Source organism: Aulonocara sp. 'chitande type north' Nkhata Bay, linkage group LG19, assembly GCF_057382095.1.
Source record: "Aulonocara sp. 'chitande type north' Nkhata Bay isolate Kocher_YH1m ecotype deep benthic linkage group LG19, A_spYH_male_GT1.1, whole genome shotgun sequence".
Taxonomy (NCBI): Eukaryota; Metazoa; Chordata; class Actinopteri; order Cichliformes; family Cichlidae; genus Aulonocara; species Aulonocara sp. 'chitande type north' Nkhata Bay.
Window position 1 is genome coordinate 2,089,507 of NC_141362.1, and position 17,994 is coordinate 2,107,500.

General features: G+C 46.4%; 3 protein-coding genes and 1 pseudogene across 6 annotated transcripts in view; 1 reads left to right on the forward strand and 3 right to left on the reverse strand.

Annotated features, from left to right (window-relative positions):
* baz1a (bromodomain adjacent to zinc finger domain, 1A) overlaps positions 1 to 17,994 on the forward strand; it is a 38,079-nt gene that overhangs the window by 18,686 nt on the left and 1,399 nt on the right. For all 4 annotated transcript variants that reach the window (XM_086273770.1, XM_086273769.1, XM_086273772.1 and 1 more), the window contains 15 exons: positions 57 to 154; positions 803 to 1,047; positions 1,166 to 1,350; positions 1,447 to 1,577; positions 1,654 to 1,796; positions 1,905 to 2,056; positions 2,222 to 2,293; positions 2,419 to 2,501; positions 13,445 to 13,609; positions 14,870 to 15,078; positions 15,161 to 15,259; positions 16,146 to 16,324; positions 16,597 to 16,805; positions 17,272 to 17,359; positions 17,455 to 17,994. The exon at positions 17,455 to 17,994 is cut by the window's right edge and continues 1,399 nt beyond it. In XM_086273770.1, the coding sequence (XP_086129896.1) occupies positions 57 to 154; positions 803 to 1,047; positions 1,166 to 1,350; positions 1,447 to 1,577; positions 1,654 to 1,796; positions 1,905 to 2,056; positions 2,222 to 2,293; positions 2,419 to 2,501; positions 13,445 to 13,609; positions 14,870 to 15,078; positions 15,161 to 15,259; positions 16,146 to 16,324; positions 16,597 to 16,805; positions 17,272 to 17,359; positions 17,455 to 17,630 (2,234 nt within the window). In that variant the 3' untranslated portion in view covers positions 17,631 to 17,994. The remainder of the gene's footprint in view (positions 1 to 56; positions 155 to 802; positions 1,048 to 1,165; positions 1,351 to 1,446; positions 1,578 to 1,653; positions 1,797 to 1,904; positions 2,057 to 2,221; positions 2,294 to 2,418; positions 2,502 to 13,444; positions 13,610 to 14,869; positions 15,079 to 15,160; positions 15,260 to 16,145; positions 16,325 to 16,596; positions 16,806 to 17,271; positions 17,360 to 17,454) is intronic.
* On the reverse strand, positions 3,673 to 4,396 carry LOC147306296 (uncharacterized). Its single transcript, XM_086275840.1, has one exon. The coding sequence runs from the start codon at positions 4,394 to 4,396 to the stop codon at positions 3,728 to 3,730; it is 669 nt and encodes a 222-aa protein (XP_086131966.1). The 3' UTR covers positions 3,673 to 3,727.
* LOC147306297 (uncharacterized) lies at positions 4,412 to 5,981 on the reverse strand. Its single transcript, XM_086275841.1, is given in 4 exon segments — positions 4,412 to 5,042; positions 5,044 to 5,322; positions 5,324 to 5,397; positions 5,399 to 5,981. Coding segments are annotated over 4 exon segments (1,056 nt in total). The 5' UTR covers positions 5,471 to 5,981.
* On the reverse strand, positions 8,204 to 9,003 carry LOC147306298 (uncharacterized; annotated as a pseudogene).

The following is a 17,994-nucleotide window of genomic DNA, read 5'->3' on the forward strand; positions in this document are numbered from 1 at the left end:
AAGAACGATAACGTTTGTGAATGTCTGAAGTCAGATGTGTTTGTTCTGTCTTCCAGCCAAAGGAAACCAGAAAGAACAGCAGCAGCAGACGGCGTCTGACCTGAAACCTCCCACCAGCCTGACGGCAGAGGAGCTGGAGAGAGAGCAGGAGAAGGTCAGAAACAGACGCTGGTTATTAGTCTCTCTGTCAGGGAGTCGGGAACAGTTCTGCTGTTCACACTGTCATCGATACAAAGAGAGAGCATGTACGCACAGCACCGTCATACAGCAGCTATATCAGTCACCAACACTTCAGTGTTCTTTGAACATCCTAGTTCTTGTTGTCGTCTGATCTGAACGGGCTTTTAATTAAAGCCTTCTGCCAAAGTCCAGGCGTTTGAAACTGCTTTTAAAACCAGCGTTTTTTCCCCCTGTAGCAATCAGAATTATAAGTGGATGATTTACCGTTCCACTTGATTGTCTTAGTTTATTCAGTCTTTATTATTATTTTTATTTTAAGTTATTACAATCAGAACAAACACAACCGGGGCACAGGAAAGAGGAGAAGAGGGAAAAGACTGAAAATCTGCTTCAACAAGCAGAAAGAAAACAACACAGCAGGGAAACCATGGCAACAACCACACAACAGTAAATAATAAATACTGAATGGTACTGAGGCGTGTGTGTGTGTGTGAACATGTCTGTATTCATAAAGCACTTTTTGTTTTTCGTGGTGTCTTCTTCAGCCAACTTTCTTAGTGAGAATGACAAAAGCCTAAAAAGCAGAAGAATTCAGTTTGATCCAGCTCTGTCGTCACTGCAGGTCAGAGAGCTGCAGGAACGCATCCAGAAAGCTGCAGCCTGCACCTGCCTGTTGCCTTTGGGTAGAGATCGTCTGTATCGCCGATACTGGCTGTTCCCTTCAGCCTCCGCCCTTTTTGTGGAGGCAGACCACTTCGGCCTGACCGAGGACATGCTGCAGCCTAGCCCAAAACCTGACCAGGACACAAGCACCACCAAGGTGGAGAAAGGAGAGGAAATGGCCAAGGATAAAGCAGCTAGTACAGGGTAGGTAACATTTTATACTGGGAGTGAACCAGTTAGTTTTACACACATAACACAGCTTTCTGATGGTGACGTGACTAAAAAGTGCCGCCTCAAATCCCGCCCCGCTCCACATCTGCAGCCCACCAATCAACCAGTCCAACCAGTGGTCCTTCTACAGTTCACTGGAGGAGGTTGATCATCTAATCGAGGCTCTGAATCCTCGAGGTCACCGAGAGAGCAGCCTGAAGGAGGCGCTGCTGCAGGAGAGACAGAGGCTGCAGCACCTGCTGAAGAGCTGTGACAGAAACAAATACGAGCACACAGGTAAGAGAGCCTGAGCCTAAATACATGGGTGGACATTAGGACTACAAATATTATTCAGATGCAGGTAGTAATCACTCACACCTTTTCTTTACCCAGAGGATCAAGAGTCATCCCAGGCACTCCCAGAATGCACTGCTGCAGCTGAGTCTATGATGGAGGTGAGACTCAGAGAGCTTCTGCTGGATATTGAGGACCGGATCCACCAGGGAACTCTGGGAACTCTGAAGGTGAGAGTTCCTGCTGACGATGGTAAAGGATGGGTATCCTAAGCCACAGCTGACTCATCTCTCTTTTGATGTTCAGGTGATGGATAGACAGGTATGGCGCTTGGCGTTAGAAGCTGGAAATTATGAGCTGCTCGCTTCTGATGGCAGAGAGAACACGGGGATGAACGGAAGAGTGGAGGCCATGGAGGTGGACTCTGCCCACCTGAGAGCCAGAGACAGGTGCGTAGTTTGGCCATGATGATCCAGTGTCCAAATCAGGGTTTCAGTCTTCGTGCGTTCAAAGCTGAACGTTCCTGTGTGCGGTGTAAACAGCTGCTTATTCTTCAGGCTTCAGGAGGTGAAGTCTGACAGCTCTGCAGCGTATGGGTCCAGCGGCAGTGGAACTCCTCAGGTGGTCAGCAACTCTGTACGAATCCTGGCTCAGGCTCTTACCAACATTGAGCAAGGCATCGAGAGACGCTTCCTCAAAGCTCCGCTCGGTGAGTTTCTTTACATGATCGCATGTAAATGGTGTGTGAGAGTGAAGGTGACTGCCTGACAGAAGAGCAGGAAAGGGCAAAATGTTGGTGGCACCAAAACTATTAGAGCTACATGTTTAAATGTACTAAACCTTTCCACTTATGTTTACCGCATAACAACTGCAGCTGATGAAGACTCAAAGAAGGACCATAAGATGAAGAACAAAAAGAAGAAAGATGAGGACCAAGCCAGTGATGGTATGACTGTCTTCTAATAATATTATCATCTGGTTGATATTCTACATTTCTCAGTAGAGCCGGGTTTCTATTTTAAAAATAAAAATCACTGTGGTCTTACCTGTGTGTGTCTGTGTGTGTGTCAGATGGCAGCGACTGTGGTAGAGTCAGTAAAACGGTGTTGGAGCGATGGAGGGAATCTCTGCAGTCCTGCTCCAGCCTGTCTCAGGTCAGATTATTACATATCCCATCTCAGTTATGTTCACTGCGTTTATTTTATCTTAATGAAAATCTGTTTATGGTCATGCAAGTTCTTCTTCCACCCCAGATATGTTTATTGAGCTGTTCACATGTTTCTATGACAGAGTGGAATTTACAGAATCAGTAATTGTTTTTTTTATGCAACACTATGTGATACAACAGCCTCCCACACACACAGTCCCAGCTGTCCAGCTAGTCTGTCTTAATGAGAAGCCTAAAAACTACCTGCTGGTTACAGCTGCAGAAATGTAGAGCTGGGTACCCAAACTCTACTGAAGGAGGAGAGTCTGTCACTAAGAGTATGTTGTGTTCAATCCAGATGTAATGCATTTGCAACATCATCATAAGCCAGAGCTTTAAGGGAGTTGTGTCTCTTTCCTTCCAACGAGTGAGAATAAGCTTCTTTGCAAAAATAATACAGTAGGATATAAAACATGGCTTTGCACTGTCTATCCCCACAGCATCATTAAAAATGCCCAGAATAGTTGTCAGTGGATCAGAGCTCAGCTGCACGCGAAGAATTTGACACATTGAATCAAAGATGTCTGCCCCTTGGGACAAAAAGGTTTCTTCAGCTGGAGAGCATTTCTCACAGGAGAAAATTAACCTTCCTCTTTAAAAGTGTAGATGTAGAGCATTGAATTGAGTCAAGCACTGTCTTGCATCATAAGAGCATTTATGGATATTCTCCAAAACCTTTTCCCAGTGAATATCAGTGATTGTAATACCTAATCCCTCTTCTCATTTAGTTAAAGGACGAGTTCACAGGGCTCACTGACATTAGGCTCTGATAGATGCAAGAACGTTGGGTTACTTAACGTAATCCCTGGTTCTTTGATAACAGAGTGAGGTGTTTCACTATGGGAATCGCCTCGGCGTGACCAACTACGGAAGCTCCAATGCCACCACGTCTGTCTATGACAGACCTGTCGAGCCGTGCTCAGGGCTCCGCCCCCTCATTCTAACACGGCCGACCAGCTCCTCCTAACTCATTCCAAGCAGATTTCTTTCCGTGCCTAAGCAAGGAGGGAAGTGTTGGTGAAACACCTCACTCTGTTATCAAAGAACCAGGGATTACGTTAAGTAACCCAACGTTCTTTTTCTAACTTCGCTCGGTGTTTCACTATGGGAGACATGGCCCACTCCCAGATTGCGCCAGCTCCCGAAGCTACTCTCCAGTGCTACTCAAGGATCTCAGGTCGAACCTGAGGCACCAGAATCCAGCACTGCCTGAGCCAGGGATGACTGTGCAACATCCAGCCGATAAAACCGGACAAACGTGTGCGGCGTAGCCCAGCTTGCTGCCGCACAAATATCCTGGACTGATACACCTCTGAACAAAGCCCAGGATGTGGCCACACCCCTAGTGGAGTGAGCTTGGAGTCCCGGGGGGTCCTGCGAGCCCTTACAGCTATAAGCCAGAGCTATGGCCTCTACAATCCAATGAGCTAGTCTCTGGCGTGATACGGGCCTGCCCTTGTGAGGTGAGGCCCAGGAAACAAACAGCTGATCCAACTTCCTGAATCCAGCTGTTCTGTCAACATAAGTCCCCAAGGCCCGGACAGGGCACAAAGTGTTCAGCCTCTGCTCCCTCTCGGAAGAGAATGGAGGGGGGTGAAAAGCTAGGAGCTCTACTGTAGGGCACCTGTATGATGTTTCCAACACTTTAGGGACAAAGGCTGGGTTGAACCTCAGGTGTGCTTTAGTGAGTCCCGGGGCCAACTGTAGACAAGAGGGGTGAATAGACAGAGCCTGTAATTCACTAACTCGCTTGGCTGTGGTTAGAGCCAACAGCAGAGTGGTTTTAAGAGAGAGAAACTTCAACCCCCACTGAGGATGTCTAAAACGACTGACGGATCCCATAAAGGGACTAGTGGTCTATGAAACTGCCCCTGATCCCTCACTCTGATCAGTGTTGGGGAGATCAGGCTGAGGGGAGGGAAAGCATACAGCAGAGTTTTTGGCCATGAATGGGCCAGCGCATCTGCGTCTGACAGGGAGAAAAACAGAGGGCACGGTGTGTTTTCTCACGAGGCGAAGAGATCTACGGCAGCCTGGCCGTATCTCTGCCAAATCTGCTCCATCACCTGTGGGTGAAGCCTCCATTCTCCGAACAGTGGATTTCCTCTGGACAGGAGGTCCGCCCCCCTGTTCAGAATTCCTGGCACGTGAGTTGCCCGAAGGGAGAGGAGCAGAGTGCTGCTCCACACAATTATTTCCCTGGCTAACCTGTGTAGCTGCCGGGAACGGGTGCCGCCCTGGCGGTTGATATAAGCAACAACAGTGGAGTTGTCTGTTTTCACTAAAACATGTTGACCCCGGAGATACGGCAGAAAATGCCGTAAGGCTAGGAGCACCGCGCGGAGCTCCAGCACATTTATGTGATTCAGAGTGAGTCTCTGTGACCAAACGACATTCACTGCTCTGCCCATCATAGTCGCACCCCAGCCTGACAGGGATGCATCTGTGGTCAGCGTCACCCTGGATGATACTCCCCCGAGAGGTACCAGCGAGAGCTGTCGGGCTCCTCCAAGGCCGGAGAGCCGCGATACACGGCTGCGTTATTTTTACACCACGACTGAGATGTCGGCGAGGGCACAGCTGCAGAGAAGCGACCCACCGCTGAAAGTCTCTCATCATAAGCAGCCCCAAATGTACCACCGATATCACCGAGGCCATGAGGCCAAGGAGGCGCAGACAGAGTCGGAACCGCACGACTTTCCCCAGCTGAAAACGGGAAAGACAGTGAGTGAAGGATGCGATCCTCCGCTCTGAAAGTGCGATAAGAGATGGAGTCTATTCTGAGCCCCAGATACTCTGTAAACTGTGCGGGTTCCAAGTGGCTCTTTTCCAGGTTGATTGTGATTCACACGAGGTGGTAGGTGATTTGCTACCACCTCGGAGTCTTTTATCGCCTGCTCGTGCGATCGTGAGCATATTAGATAATCGCCGATGTAAAAGAATATTCTGATTAGGGCTGCCACAAACGATTATTTTGATAGTCGACTAGTCACCGATTATTTATGCGATTAGTCGACTAATCAGATCATCATCCACTGGACGTAAAACTACAGCTTATTGCACCAGCAGCATCTGCTCTTATATAACTATCATTAGCTTAGAGCTTTAAGTGTTTAAGGTCTGTGCTAACTAAAAATAAAGACAAGATGATAGTTTATTCAATTTTAATGAAATTTGCAGATTGTTTCGGTGAAGTTTAATAAACTCCTTGCTATCTAAAATATAACAGGACACTGGAGTATATTCTCCAGCATCTCACACTTCTGATAATCAGCTGTCTGCTTGATGTTTATTCAGCTGTGTAAAAACTATAACTTTAATCTCAGACAAACCGATTTACTCAGGAACAAATAAAATACAAAAAAAAGCCAAACAATAACATTTTTAAGTTATCTAAGTGACTCATATATATTTAACCTGAGTAGCGAAAGACGGCGGTGGGTTAGAAAACAATTTGCTGGGAGTCCGGTGTTCTCACCGCGCTAGTGACCTAGCCCCCGGCTAGCTATCAAGCTAGTGGGTAACAGACGTCTCCGAAAACGTCGGAGCGCTTTTGAAAATATGCGGTGTCCTGATAAACTGAGCAGATATTTGAGGTTTACACAGCTACATTCTCGCCTGAAAATACGTTAAACGTTTATTTTGTGACCCAGAAAGAATAATAAGAGTAATATTAAAACTAACTAGCTGCCGCCATTGTTGGAAACTGAGCTGGGCCGCGCTATGAATTCTGGGACACTGCTTCTTCTTCTTCTTCGGGGTTTAACGGCAGCTGGCATCCTTGTACATGCAGTGCTGCCATCTTCTGTTTCAGTCCGTTATTACACTCTTAAATCCTGCTACTTATTCCTGCGTCTTTTGTGATCGTACAAAGTTTCAAATGACGCGTCGACTATTAAATCAGTCGTCGACGATTTTGATAGTCGACGTAATCGTGACTAGTCGACAAATCGTGGCAGCCCTCATTCTGATACCGCCGTTCCTTAACGGAGGCAGCGCTGCCTCCACACATTTGCTGAACACCCTTGGGGCTAAGGATAGCCCGAATGGGATAGTTTGAAACTCGTACGCTACGCTCTGATAAGCGAACGTGAGATATTTCCTGTGTGGAGGATAAATGGCGATGTGAAAAAATGCGTCTGATAGGTCGATTGTAACAAACCAATCGCCTGTGTGAATTGAGCGACAAAGCGTCTTGTGTGTGAGCATTCTGAACGTGTACTTTCTCAAATGCTTGTTTAACACACGCAGATCCAGAATAGGATGGAGTGACGTTCCGTCCTTTTTCGGGATGAGGAAATAGAGGGAGTAAAAGCCCTGCTGAGCTGCTTCGCTTGGTACCGCACTGATCGCCTGTTTGTGTAACAGGGAGGATATTTCCTCCTCCAGCACATTCGCTGAATCGCGACTGGCCACAGAAGCTAACACTCCGCCGAATCTCGGTGGTTTTACCGCAAACTGTAGTCTGTAACCATGGGAAATGGTTGACAAGACCCAGGGATGAACTGCGCATGCGCGCCACCGCTCCGGCCGCGCTGCGAGCGGGCCTCTGAAGAAGCGGTAGCACCCCTGTCTCCCGGAAGGAGTTGGGGTCTCCCCCTCGGGAAGAGCGTGAGCTCCTCCCGCTGGGAACAAAGACAAATGGCAGTGACTTTCTTGTGTTTTTATTTTTGAAACTGGGGGGACATTCTGCCCTTGGCAAACTGCCTGGCTGCAGAAATGCACGTTTTATTTCTTTTGTTACCCCCAAACCACAGTGAAGTGTCTGGTGACTCTGGGCAGTGCTTGGTGACACAGAAGGAATGCTTGGTGACACTGCGCCATTTGTCCACAAGTCTGTCCTCCCTGAACTGGAGGAGGAGACTGAGAGGGTGCTCCTGGTGAACTGGAAACTTCCAGAGACCCTGAACCTTGGAGTGATTTGGTTACCCCTTCTAACACCTTCCTTCTCTTTGGGGGATAAGAGAGGGGTGACACAGAATGCTGCAGGTGTGCTAGGCTGACCACTTCTTTTTCCCCTCTCTGGGGTGTGACGGCTTGTTCTTTGCAGCAGCTGCTGCAAAGGAATGCTTGCCCCAAGGTCTTTGGTTCTCTACCTTGGCCTGGTGGGCACCCTGCTGGTCTCCTGCTCCTCTCTGCATTCTGACCCCACTCTGTCTCCCTCTCACAGCTGCTGCTGTTGCGGCAAAGCCAGCTCTTGGCACCTGCTGGGGCTGAGAGTTAGGTTTTCTGGGTAAGCAGAGGTTGAATGCTTCTCCCTCCTGCTTTCTGCGGGTGCTTGTTTCTCTCATTCTCTCCAGGGCTGGGCCAAAGAGACCCTTAGTTGGGTCATAAGCTGCATCCATGACCTCAGCCTTCTGAGCATCACCTAGGCCTGACAGGTTTAGCCACAAGGCTCTCTCACCCGCGACTGCAAGATCATTAACCACGCAGATTTCATCCCAGAGGACTGGGTTCTGGGAACCCGAGTCAACCTGACGGCCCATGTCTTCCAGAATTTCTGCCTGATATGCTGATGGCAGTGTGACTGCATTAAGCGAGCAAACTGACTGTGCAGCATATTTGTACATCCTTTGATAAATAGATGCCGTGAGGCGATCTATCTTGTTGGGCAAAGAAATGCTAGAAGAAGCTGAGATTGCCCTGCGGTTAGGGTGAAGGTTCGGTCAGCCCCAGTTCACCCATCCCCTGGATCTCAAGCTTAGAGAAGCCCTTGGTCAGAAGCTTGCTTTTAAAAGAGCTTGACCAATAGCGACTCATTTCTTTCATGCAGGCCGGGACTGCTGGCAGAAGCTGCTTCGATGGCGGCAAGGCTGGAGGGAGCCTTTTGCCGTCATACAGGTCGCGTTCTGCCCCTTCGGCATCCTGGGCGGCTGGACATGGGATGCCTAGCTTGGCCCGTTTGCAGACCTCGTACAAATTGCCGTCCACCGGGGATGCAACTTCAGCCACACTCGGTGTCCTGGACTGCTGGGGAGGAAAGGTAGAGTCATCCTCCTGTTCCTCATCCATGTCCACCAGGTCGAGGAGGTCTGAGTCGGCATTGCCCTCCGCGTCCTCGCCACCCGGCTTGCCCACGTTTTGATCGAGGAGGTCCTCGAACGATGGGGGCATGAGCAGGTCCTCTTCTTCCATCATGTCCGCCCAGCTTGTGGAGGCTCGCGGATGACTGATATTGCTCGTAGCAGTAGCGGCCAACAGGCAGGGGTCCTGACTGTTCGTTACTGCTACTCTAAGCCTCCTTTCCAGGACTTTCTCTGGCATCAAAGCACAGTGTGGGCATCCCTGAGGGCCACCAGTGAAGCCTGAGCATGCTTGGCACCCATACAGATGATGCACATTGGATGAGGGTCCCTGCCCGAGATGGGGGCATTGACGGGGCACGGGCGGGATGCAGCCTCTTTGGCCTTCGGCTCCGACCTTTTGGCAGGAGTAGGAGCCGCAGACATGGTTAGCGGAAAGGGGTGAGACTAGGCTACACCAGGCTCGTTTCGACACGTTAGCCCGTAAGTAGCTAGGACTAGCAGCGGGTGTTAAATCCGAGCCAGTCGCTGCGAGAGTCAGCTCGTCATGACACGTTAGCTGCACTCCTCTAGCCAATAGAGATTGAAAATGTGACGTCATTCAGGGGTAAAACCGCAAAGGATTCTGGGAACTCGTGGCAAGAGGTACTAGCGCACGCAGGCTTTCAATTAAAATCCGTTACACAGCAATAAAAAGAAACACAAAAATGGCAAGAAGCTGTTGTATTATTAACTGCAATAGCCGGTCGCATGACAGCCACGGGAAGCCGACGGGTAAAGAGATCGGTTGTTATCGGATTACGTCGTTGAAGAGAAATTGTTCGAGCCATGTTTCCGAAGTAACAAAGAGGCGACTGGATTGCAGCCATTCAAAGACCAAATATAACGTCCCAGAACCCTCCAGCTCACAGGTTAGTCTGCTCCAAGCATTTCCACAAAGGTCAGTCTGCTGAACAGAAATGGTCGTGCTATGCTCCTTTATTTATTGTGCATAAATAGTGAATTGTCCTGACACAATATTGCGTTTCGCTTCTGTTATTATGGTACATTGACAAAAACATGTACTTTTATTCACAGGGTAAAACAGGTTTTTTGTATCACTAATTGTCCAGTACGATTACAACATACAATATTATTTCCACTACTAATTAATTACCGTTGAGCTCAAAGGTCCTATTAATAAACGGTTAACGAATGTGTATTTATGAAGACAATTTGTGAGACTGGTAAACTTATGATACGTACAATGGTCTGTCGTTCTACACGGTGCATTTCAAGGTCCTGTACCCATCCGTCCGTAAACTGTACCTGGGCTTGTTGCAGTGACCTGAAGTTACTAAACTTCATGAGTGTGTGCACTCACTCCAAGAACCGTATAATTATAAATATGAGCGTGGTGAAAGTTGGGCAGCACGCTAACGTCTTTTGTCCCTCTGTGTGCTCGTAAGGGTCTGACCCTTTCACTCCTTTGATTTTTTTCCTCGTATCTTTTCTTTGACTTTTCATCAAGTCTGTCTTTGTACATACCTTTTTGGGGGGCAAAGAAAAAGCAACAAGGTATTGGAACCAGAGAATGAACGTTTTGCGGTGCAGCATTTGATGCGGTACTTGGATTGTTTTTGCCTCGAGTTCCCGACATGCAATGCGCGAAAGTCATGTGGTCTGTCAATCTCTATATCATTAGCAACTTAATGCTAACCGAACCCTAGGTCGACTAACAAGCTAATGCTAGTGAGACGCTAATGTGGTTCGTGGCCTGCTAACAAGTTAATGCTAGCCGGACACTGAACGAACAGCTTGCCGTAACGCGTTAGCCCGAGTTACACAACATCGGCTACCTCGCTAACTAAAACCAGGAACCGCTGGGACAGCTCGCCTGACGCATTGCTGTTCCACAGTGCAACTCTAAGTACACTTCTTTCGAAGGACTTACTCAGCACGATCCAAACTGGAACCGGAAAAACTGCGTTCGGCGACGTGCTCCTACACGGGACGCCTGAAAACTGTTAAGCAGCTAATCAAGTTAGCCTGGATGCGCTGTGGGAGCTAAAAGTAGTTTGTCACGGGAAGAAAGCGAGAATGAGTTAGGAGGAGCTGGTCAGCCGTGTTAGAATGAGGGGGCGGAGCCCTGAGCACGGCTCGACAGGTCTGTCATAGACAGACATGGTGGCATTGGAGATTCCGTAGTTGGTCATGCCGAGGCGATTCCCATAGTGAAACACCGAGCGAAGCTAGACAAAGAAAGTAATTTCTTCCTACGAGGTGGAAGTTGCAGACTTTTATCAAGACATTAATTGTTAAGACTCTCACAGCCCTGTACGCATTTCCTGACAGAGTCTCTTATCTGCAGGTATCTGGAAAAGTTTCTCCCTGGTAGCTTGAAAGAGGCAAAGACACTCTCCCAGTGTTGATTAGTGGTTGTCCTACCTGTTTCCAAAGTCTAAATGTGTTATGTAGAATAGATATGATAGGATAAAGACTTCAAATTAAAGTGTAGTTTAATCTGCTTAAGAATACGTATGGTGCTATGTTTCACCACATTGCTGTCATACATAGGCTGACGAGCTTCCTGCTCCAGTTACAACCATGTAGAGCAGGACTGTCCAACCTTTTTTGCGCCACGGACCAGTTCATGTCCAACAATATTTTCATGGACCGGCCTTTAAGGTGTTGCGGATAAATACAACAAAATTAAACCAGTACCCAAAAAAAAGAAGATTTGTTCATAACACAGAGAAAAAGACCCAGTGAACCCAAGGTAACAATAAAAAAGATTACAAAATAACGCGAAATAACATTTTAAAAACCATGAATTTCACATAAGTAAAGATGAGTGAACTCAATTTTGTAAATGTGATTTAGCAAGAAATAACGGGAGATTTTGAAATGAATATAACTACTTTGGCAAAATTATCATCTTAATGCCATTATAGAGGGAGCGTGTTTACTGTATACTCAACTGGAGCTCAGATATTAAGGGAGAGAAGTTAGATTTTAATAGCGAGGAATAGCACTTTGTAAGCTGAATACCCAAATACGTGAACTTCTCATAAGCTGTACCGAATGGGAGGTTTTGTAGCCAAGATGAGTTACTCACATGTTACCAGTAGCGGTTTTAGATACGGGCGGTATCGTGGGGGGGGGGGGGGGCGGCATCACGGACATCGGCAAAAAAAAAAAAAAATGCTCGTACTCCTGCTGCCCCGACGTCAGCCAGCGCATACTGGGAATGGCACAGGCACCGATCGGTTTTCTATCGCCCATTTGCTGGGAGTAAGGGCGCCCTCCGTTTGCGGCACAGAGAGGAGAGGGCGGGGCGGCGGGGGATTCTCTGGCTGGAGCAGCAGCTAATAACCAACTCGCAAAATAAAACAAAATAAAAACAAAACAACAAACACGAAAACACCAGACATCATGATACAGACTTTATAACCTAACTTTATAATTTGCACCGATGTTTTTTCAAAATTCTGTACACGAAAAGTGAGCGCGAGAGCCCTCGGTGCACCTGCTCGCTGCTGAAGTCAAAGTAAACTTTATTGTCATCTCCGCTACAGACAGTCCAGTATGTAGAGAGACGAGACGACGAGGCTGCAGTTACAGCAGTGCAAGTAAACCAACAATATATATAAGAAGAGTAAGAAAATAAATATAGTTTAGGACCAGGAGTAAAGGATCAATAACAATTTAAAATTTACAGTTTGATGATTTAAAGTCTCACACAAGCCGTCGAAAGGGGAGGGGCCGGCTGCTTCCAAATAGAGCACATTTCATTTATAATGTTGTAAATCCAAGCCCATTATGTATTCATGATTTGAATCCTGGGTTGTGTGAAATCCCAGAAATGCGCCTTAGACAAAGAGAATCTGTGAACTAAGGTCTGTTAGGTTAAGTTGTGGTGATCCTTGGGTTGAGGGATTTGTGTTCATTCTGGAGTGCAAAATTAAAACCAATGTAAGATGGACAAGAAAAGTTCAAAGCCATCAGGTGCTCAGGTTAGAAAAAAGAGAAAAGAAGAGGAGGAGGAACGAGCAAAAGATGCAGGTAAGCAGATGTGTGATTGGATAATGGCAGGTCATCCTGAAACTATCAGAATCAGAAAACTTTATTAATCTCTAAGGAAGTTATGAGAGTTACAGTTGCTCCAAGAAGAAATGGTAAAAATAGCAACAGTAACAGACTAAACTCCAAACAATACATTATGTTACAGATTTTAATATTAATTAGGGGGGGGGGGCCCTCGACTGTGTAGTCGAGGGCCTCTTTAGGATCGGTAAAGCGTTTCTTCATATTGCATAACACCTAGTATCCATCTGCACTTTGCAAATGCAGTGGTGAGGGCACTGGGTGAGGGCACTGGGTGAGGGCACTGGGTGAGTCCGAAGAGGCTTCCAGGCCTACATCGCTCGCATCATTCCTCTTAGGTTTAGGCTTCACAACTGTTGAAAAACTCTCAAAAAATCTATCCACATTGATTAGCAGGTTATAAATTTGCATGTTTGAGCGTATTCAAAGATTTATTTTTTAAGTAATTCTGATGAGCTATCCCACGGCTCACTAGCGCCCCCCTGAGCTCATGCAAGTTCTTTTCTTGTCCTACTCTTTGTTTTTTCTTTTTTCTTCTTGTGTGTTTGTATTTTTGACTGAGAAATGAAATTTTGAGAAACTTGGAGCTTTTTAGCCACCTCGGTGTTTTAGTTTTGTCTTTTTTCCACAAACCTTTTTTGAAGATAAAAACTTCAGAGATTTTAGCCAATATATAGTTTTAGGAATGTATTCAGGTTTATGTTGTGGTGATTTCTGCGCCGTCCTGATGTTTATGGTTGAATTAACGTCTTAACAAGTTTATGTGGTGGTTTGTTTTCAGGTGTTTGTTCACCTGTCCAGTCTGGAGCGAAGTATCCTGTGGTCTCGCTCCATTCTCAACGCCCGCTGTCGCATCTGTAGATGCAAAGGAGATGCAGACAACATGGTGCTATGTGACAGCTGTGACAGAGGACACCACACCCACTGTCTGAGGCCACGCATGAAGGTAGGCACACTACACCGGCACTGTGAGGGACAGCTTTGTTTGCAGGTGCACTAACACTGCATGTTTACAGTGCTGCTGTTTTCTTTCATCTACTATTTTGCATAAATGTGCTAAATTCAGAGATCTAGTGTTCCTTCCTCCTCCTGTGTACAAATTTCTAGTTTCACATATAAAATGTATGAAGTGTGTGAGCCATGAACCAGCAAGTATTTGGAATTAAAAAAACGTGCTCTCTGTGATTGCAAAACCTGCAGGTTGGGCAGTAAGCAGGTAAATGTTTTTTCCTGCTCCACCCAACCTTCTTGAACTTGCCATGAACAGCACCGTTACCAGGGATGTGCATGACAGGCTGAGTGATCGTCGCTGTTGTTACTAGTCAGTACCGGATTTACTAGTCCTTCAGTCTAAGGCTGCGTTCACTCTGCAGGTCTTGATGCTTAATTCAGAGTTTTTGATCAAATCCGATGTTTTTGTCTGCTCGTTCACACTACAAATAAAATGCGACAGCAAACGCGCTCTAGTGTGAACGCTCAAAGCGCCCGCATGCGCAAAAGAAGACGTCACACACAACGTGCTCTGTTTAGACCCAGAGCAAACAGTATTGTTTGATAGATGGCCCTTAATATAAAGAGTTCGGACTTCACGTTTCCCAATTTTTGCTTTAAGTTATTTTGTTATTTACATAATAATGTAAATAACCTAATAATGATCCTTATTGCTGTTTAAGAGAGGAGCGGTGCTTCAAAGGATAGCTGCAGATTTCTGTCAGAATCTGCAGATTATACAGAACAAATAAAATGTTTACGTTGTCTTCCCAAGAGTTTCGCTGGATGACCAGGAAGCGTTCGCGATGTCTTCTCCGGCGCTGATAATTGGCGTCTGTCTTGTGTCGGTGACGTAAAAGGCGGATTTAATGCGACATGACCATCAAACAGCAGCCGCTTTCTGAAACATCAGATATGTATCAGATTCAGCACCACATACGAAAGTGACCCAGAGCGGATTTGAAAATATCGGATTTGTGCCGTTCACACTGTCAGACCATGAGGCTGCCCCCAGCTGTTATGGGAGGAGCATGTCATACTGAGAGGAACCCCCATGTGTAGGCCTTAATACGCTGGAGCAATTACATCTGCCTTTTAAACTCTTTGAAAAGAATGAGCTGTGTGCACAGTTGGAAAGCTTCTGATTGTGAGGCAGCTTCAGGCTGAGCACGTGTTTGACATGTTTGAGGGAACCAACCAGTGTGTTTTCACTCAGTCTGTTCCAGAAGGTGAATGGTTTTGTCCAGACTGTCGACCCAAACAGAGATCCAACCGCCTCCCATCCCGTCAGCGCTCGTCTATTGACGAGGAGGAGGAAAGAGACTATGATGATGAGGAAGAGGAGGAGGAAGAGTCTGAAGAGGAGGAGGAGGAGGAATCTGAAGAAGAGTCAGAGGAGGAAGAGGAGCAAGAAGTTGTTGTGAAGTAAGTGTTAAAAATAAATCAATAAATGACCTTGTTCTTCAGGAATGAATCGTTCTGGAGCTTTTCTTTTGAATCTCTGCAGCCCTAAGAAGAGGCAGACTCCACTCCCCAAGGGCAAGAGCCAACAGGCCACACCCAAGAACAGCATCACCACGTCAGGGAAAAACACATCAGCCTCCAAGTGAGTGTCTACCATAGATTGACCTCTTAGGTCATGTAGTCCTGATGGCAGTTTTGCAATATTCCCTGACCTTACCTTAATTCCATTTTATTTATAGTTGCCTCAAGGCACTTTATAATATAAAGTAAAGACCCTACAATAATACAGAGAAAATACCAACTTCATATGACCCCCTATGAGCAAGCAGTTTGGTGACAGTGGGAAGGAAAAACTCTTTTAACAGGAAGAAACCTCCAGCAGAACCAGGCTCAGGGATGATACTGCCTAAGAAAAGCATGTATAATGTAAATGGTACATAGCTGATTATTAGAGATAGGTTGATCATATTTAAGATCGAAGCATTAATTAATGGCAGGACTTCTTTGAGCAGTTTTGTAGGAATGGGGTCTAAAAGACACGTTGATGGTTTGGAGGAAGTAATTATTGAAGTTAACTCAGAAAGATCAATTGGAGAAAAAGAGTCTAACTTAACATCAATGGTACTAAGAGTAGCTGTAGATAATATTACATCTGTGGGATGATTACTGGTCATTTTTTCTCTAATGATAAGAATTTTATTTGTGAAGAAGTTCATGAAGTCATTACTAGTTAACATTAAAGGGATGGTTGGCTCAACAGAGCTCTGACTGTTTGTCAGCCTGGCTACAGAGCTGAAGAGAAACCTGGGGTTGTTCTTATTTTCTTCAATCAGTGATGAATAGTAAGATGTTCTGGCTCTGTGGAGGGCTTTCTTATAAAGCAGCGAAACTAAACTTTAGTGCAGTCACAACAAGTCCTGATCTAACTTTACTATTTACTTATGCTAACTGTGAAACTTCATTTTGTGTTAATCTAGATGAGTTTGCTGTGTTTCCAGTCCCACTTTACTGACTCTGTCTAATCACAGATCCTCAGGGAAAAAGCCCATAACCCCTCCGGCCTCTGATGGGAAAATTCCAACCCGCTCCAGGAGTCGGACTGGTGCTCATGTGAGCCATGAGAACGTGGAGCCAAACAGTCACATAAGCAAACGCAACACCAAAACTGCACCAGCTCAGAGCGAGTCTCGCAAGAGGTCATTAACAGGTAAGCAGCCAGTCAGCAAACAGTAAACACCTGCTGAGGGTGAACTTTAACAACTAACATATAAACATCCACTCAACAATGTGTGCACCAATCAGTAACCAGCCAGTTAACATCAAATAACTCTGACAGGTGAACACTGTGGTCCAGGCAGGTTTCTGTGCAGTACAGGAGCATGGACCACAGTGGCACCATCCTGATTCTTAGCCAGCAGAATTGGTGCATTTGCTGCTCTGATCTGAGCACACATCGGTCTCTCCCTCTGCTCCTCGTAGAAACCGCCGCTCCTCGTAAACTGTCCAGACCCATCCTGCCTGTCCTTCCCTCGTCACACTCTCCAGGAGCCTCCTCATCGTCCTCTAACCGTCGTTCCTCTGGGAGGAACCAAGGAGTACACGAGCTGTCCGCCTGTGAACAGCTGACAGTGGAGCTAGTCAGACATGAAGACAGCTGGCCCTTCATGAAGCTGGTGTCCAGAACCCAGGTACTGCACCCATGTAGCTGTGTTTTAGTTTTATGTTTAGACCAACAAGAAGTTGATGAAAACGAAGCAGAAATGTTTCTCAGTCCGTTTACATCAGAATTAAATTTAGTCATCTCAGTAACAGTTAGATACTTACCTCAAACACAACTTGGTAGGAAAAGCAGACGAGTCAGGTTTAGGAACATGAACTATGGTTCAGGATGAAGGTTTAACTCTGAAGATGTTGTGGACCACAGCACTGTGCATCCTTTGTTTTGTGAGGGAAATGGATGCAGCAATATGCAGGTATGCTTTGACAGTACGTTTGGGATCATTGTCATGCTGGGAAATGGAGCAGTTGCCATTTAGACTTTTTCCACAGTAGTAATTAACTTCAGGCCCGGGTCGAGTCTATATTTGATGTCATTGTGTCTGACCAGAAACGCAGCCTGTAGCATATTTCTTTACCCGTTACATCTCCATACAGGTTCCAGATTACTATGACATCATTAAGAAGCCGATTGCGCTGAACACCATCAGAGAGAAAGTCAACAACTGTGAATACCAGACTGCAGGTGAGCCACGTGTAGATCACTGCGGTCAGAACATGCGTGCTTCTGTGCACAATGTGAACATGTGACTCTCATTTCTCTCCATTTGGTGTCTGCAGGCGAGTATATCTCAGATGTGGAGCTGATGTTCTCCAACTGTCTTCAGTATAATCCTCGTCACACTAATGAGGCGAAGGCCGGACATCGACTGCAGCGGTTCTTCCACGCTGAGCTGAGCAGACTTGGCCTATTGGAGCACGGCTCTGCCCTGCCCACCAAACGCTCCCGACACTGAAGCAGACGCACTCCTGTCACCTTCACCGCCGTCCAGGGACTGGAAAGAGGAGACAGATGTAGAAGTTGCAGTTGTTTTGTTCCCGAAGGACTGAAAAGGTGTCAAAATATATTAGCAACCTGTGTGCTCCGTTAAGCAAAGGGATAACGGAGGGCAAAGGTCAGCAGAACCATTAAATTAATGTTAAAAAGAGTTAAAGGTCCATTGTTAAAATGAGCTTTTTTCCACTGCTTCTTACATGAATCTGTTCTGGGAGCTCTGCCCTTCTCATGTGTTGTGCGTTTAAAAGCGTCTCTCTCAAAATTAAATACGTTGCAGCTGCTGTGAGTTCATGGGAAAGTTGTGAGCTAGGCTTTGTATGACC